The sequence below is a fragment of the Tupaia chinensis genome, unplaced genomic scaffold (assembly GCF_000334495.1).
Source record: "Tupaia chinensis unplaced genomic scaffold, TupChi_1.0 Scaffold000159_1, whole genome shotgun sequence".
In the NCBI taxonomy this organism is placed as follows: domain Eukaryota; kingdom Metazoa; phylum Chordata; class Mammalia; order Scandentia; family Tupaiidae; genus Tupaia; species Tupaia belangeri.
The window spans coordinates 719482-723242 of record NW_006159630.1 but is presented as its reverse complement, the minus strand read 5'-3'; the positions used below and the strand labels follow the sequence as shown (position 1 = coordinate 723242).

General features: G+C 69.0%; 1 protein-coding gene across 1 annotated transcript in view; it reads right to left on the bottom strand.

Annotated features, from left to right (window-relative positions):
* Positions 1-3761, bottom strand: part of FASN (fatty acid synthase) — a 16356-nt gene that overhangs the window by 1752 nt on the left and 10843 nt on the right. The window contains 14 exon segments of the mRNA XM_014586718.2: positions 56-307; positions 437-535; positions 637-857; positions 946-1173; positions 1294-1473; positions 1572-1814; positions 1906-2057; positions 2189-2280; positions 2361-2512; positions 2593-2794; positions 2888-3111; positions 3198-3320; positions 3409-3528; positions 3606-3705. Coding sequence (XP_014442204.2) covers positions 56-307; positions 437-535; positions 637-857; positions 946-1173; positions 1294-1473; positions 1572-1814; positions 1906-2057; positions 2189-2280; positions 2361-2512; positions 2593-2794; positions 2888-3111; positions 3198-3320; positions 3409-3528; positions 3606-3705 — 2388 coding nt within the window.

The following is a 3761-nucleotide window of genomic DNA, read 5'->3' as shown; positions in this document are numbered from 1 at the left end:
CGCTCCGCCCCCCGCCGCTCCGCCCCGCCCCCTGCCGCTCCGCCCCCTGCAGCACCTGGGAGAGGTTGTAGTCGGCGCCCAGGTCGTCCCCGTAGGCACCCCCAGTCTTGGCTCGCAGCAGCGTCACGTTGCCATGGTACTTGGCCTTGGGTGAGTACTGCTCCGCGGCGCGCAGCTTGTGGTAGAAGGACAAGGCCGCGAAGCTCAGCTCCTGGCGGTCCAGGCCCTGGTGGCTCTTGGTGATCAGGTCCACAGCGGCCGCCACACGCTCCTCTAGGCCCTTCAGTGGCAACAGCACGTCCAGCACCTGCAGGGAGGGCTCTGAGTGGGCACAGACCCGAGCGGGCCTGGCCCTGTTTGGCACCCAGAAGAGGGGCTTCTGTGGGAAGGAGACCCAGGACTCTGCCCCTAACCTGTAGGGGGCACCCGGACCCACCCTGCTGTGCTCTGCGTCCGTGAACTGCTGCACGAAGAAGCACATGGCCTCCGCTTCGGCCTCCGCCTCGCAGCCAGGGGTCAGCTTTGCCCGGTAGCTCTGCAAGGGATGGGGAGAGGGGCTCAGCCGGCGGGTCTTCCTACAGCCACGGCCATCCAGGGGCTCCACACTGCCCCCAGGACTGCAGGCAGCCGGCTCACCTGGGTGTAGGCTAGCACGTAGGTGTGCGAGCCGTCGAACAGGAAGAGGCTGTTGTGGGCAGGGGCCAGGCTGTGCTGGGCCTGCAGCTGGGAGCACATCTCGAAGGCCACGCAGGCGCCGTAGGAGTAGCCAGCGATGCGGTAGGGCCCCTCGGGCTGCACCTGCCTGATGCAGTCGATGTAGTAGGCTGCCAGGCTCTGGATGCTGTCCAGTGGTGCAGCTGCAAGGCATGCCAGACACTCAGTGGGGGCCATGCGCTCCCCAGGGCCGGGCCGGGCCGGGCTGGGGCCGGGGCCGGGGCCGCCCACCTCGAGTGCACTGCAGGCCGTAGGTGGGGATGCTCAGCTTGGCGGCCAGGCTGTGGAACACGGTGGTCGAGCCCTCGATGGGATGCACCAGGAACAGGGGCCGCTCGGAGCTCTGCACCGTGTTGAGCCGGGTCAAGGTGGGGCCCTCGGGGTTCACCAGCAGAGAGCTCAGGTTCAGCTGGGCCTGCTGGGCCAGACCGTCTGCCTTGGGGGCGGGAGACACCCGCTCTGTGGAGACAGGGCACATGGCAGGCCGGCCCAGGTACAGGACACGAACACGCAGCTCGCATGCTCGAGGCCTGGCGGGCGGCAGGACGGGACAGCCTGGACCTGGTGGAGCTGACGCACCGTGAGCCTGCGAGGACAGCTCCTGCAGCTTCCGCAGGGAGAGCTGCCGCACCTCGCGCATGGACAGTAGCAGGTCGTGCTCTCGCTCCAGGGTCTGGCGCACCTCCACGCCCATGAGCGAGTCCAGGCCCAGGTCCGCCAGCGAGCTGTCCAGGTTGATGGCGGCCAGGTCGCGAATGCCTGGGGAGGGAGGCGCTTGGTTGGTCCCAGCAGGGGCTGAGGTGCTGCTCCCACCGCTGCCATGGTTACACAGGTGCACCTGCCCCCAGATCACTTACCCAGGATGTGCGCCACAGCGGTCACCAGGTCCCGCTGCCCACTGCTGTCCCCACGGGCCGCGGCCTTCTCGGCCAGCACGAAGCTGCTGAGGACGGCATGTGGCTGCTGCAGGAACAGGTCCAGCACCTCCAGGCAGGAGGCGATGCGCTGGGGCAGCGTGCCGCCGATGACCGTGTCGTTGGTGCCCATGGCCTCCAGCACGATGCCCACGTCACCGATGGCGCCCCACTGTACTGCCAGGCCTGTAGCGGGCCGAGAGGCAGGGCTCTAGGAGTACGGCTCTGGGGCGGGGCGGGGACATGGAGTGGCTCTGGGCGCAGGGGCGGGGCACACCTGGGAGGCCTGCGTGCCGGCGTTTCTCGCATATGCGCTCCATGGCGGAGTTGGCGAAGCCGTAGTTGGTCTGACCCGCGTTACCGCGCCCACAGCTCACGGAGGAGAAGACCACGAAGTAATCCAGCTCGGGGCACGCCTCCCGGGTCACCCTGTGGGTGCGCGCATCACTGCCCGCCCACGCCCAGACACCCGCCCGCTCAGCACCCCAGGAGAGCCAGAGTGGCCACCTATGGGGCCGCCTTGGCCCAACCCTGGCGGGGTCGCCGGGAGGCCCACACACCTGTCAAGGTTCAAGGTGCCGCTGTACTTGGGCTTGTTGACGTCCCGGAAGGACTCAGGGGTCTGGTTCTCCAGCATGGCGTCTCTCAGGACCTGGGGGAACTGCTCTCAGCACCCGGTGCCTGGCCCGGCCCAGCCCAGCCCCCACCCAGGGCTTCGTGAGGTCCCCTCACCATGGCCAGGTTGAAGACGCCTCCGACGGGCCCGAGCTGCGTGGCCTCGGCAATGAGGGTGCGGGCCCCCTCCAGCTCGCTGGCATCGCTGCTGGACACCAGCACCTGGGCGCCCTGCCGCCGCCACTCCCGCACCTGCTTGGCCTGGTAGCCTGTGGGGCGGCCCGGGCTTTTTTTTTGCCCCGCCGGCCCGTGTCCCGGCTGAGGGGCGCCCGCCCTGAGCTGGGCTCACCTGTCCGGACCCCGGAGCGGGAAGTCAGCACCAGCTTCTGGGCCCCCCGCAGCAGCAGCCACTGGGCCAGCTCGAGGCCGAAGCCGCCCAGGCCTCCAGCGATCACGTAGCTCTTGTGGGCTGTGCAGAAGGTCTTGGAGATGGCCGCCATCGGGACGGGCTTCGGCCCCTCGGGCACCGCCTCCTTCTCCTCGGCTCGCACCTGCACCCCAGGGACGTCCGGTCAGGTGTCGCCCGCGGGGGCCACAGCCCACGTGTCCAGGGCCGTGGCCTGGTGTGCCCGGGCCCCTCTCACCTGGACGATGACTTTGCCGATGTGCTTGCCCTGCGCCATGTAGCGGAAGGCGTCCTCCACGTGGTCCTTGGGGAACACGGTGCACTTGAGCGGCTGCACCACGCCGTCACGGATGCCGGTCTGCACCAGCTCGGCCACCGCCTGCCAGTCCTTGTTGGCCTCCTCCATGAGGGAGTCGAGCAGGATCCCGTGGAAGGTCACGTTCTTCAGGAAGACGGCCATGCCTGGGCGGACAGCAGCATACTCAGGGTCTGCCCACCGCTGCCCACCAGGGCCGCTCACCCTGTCCACCCCGGAGCGCCAGCCTCACCCAGCGGGTGGTTGTTGGAAAGGTCGAATTTGCCAATTTCCAGGAAGCGACCGTGCTGGGCCAGGCACCGCACGCTGGCCTGGAGCTTCTCCTCTGCTAAGGAGTTGAGGACCACATCGACCCCTGGAGAGAGGGAGGCCTCGGGGTCAGGGGCCAGCAGTGTCCAGCTTCGCTGGGCAGAAGGCCGAGGGGAGGTGGGAGGGCGGCTCACCCTTCCCGGCCGTGTGCCGTAGCACATGCTGCTCGAACGACGTGTCCCGGGAGTTGGCAAAGCTGGTGCCATTGAGCTGGGGGAACCTGGCCTGGAGGTATGCCCGCTTCTCGGCTGAACCTGGCAGGAAGACACCAGTGAGCCTGGGGCTGGGCGGGCAGGGCTGCGGCCAGGGCGGGCGGGCGAGCCAGCCTTACCCACGGTGGTGAAGATGCGGCAGCCCAGGCTGAGGGCGATGGCGATGGCGGCCTGCCCCACGCCGCCTGACCCCGAGTGGATGAGAACCGTCTCCCCGCACTGCAGGCGCCCTCGCCCCACCAGCGCGTAGTAGGCCGTGCTGTACACGACGGGCC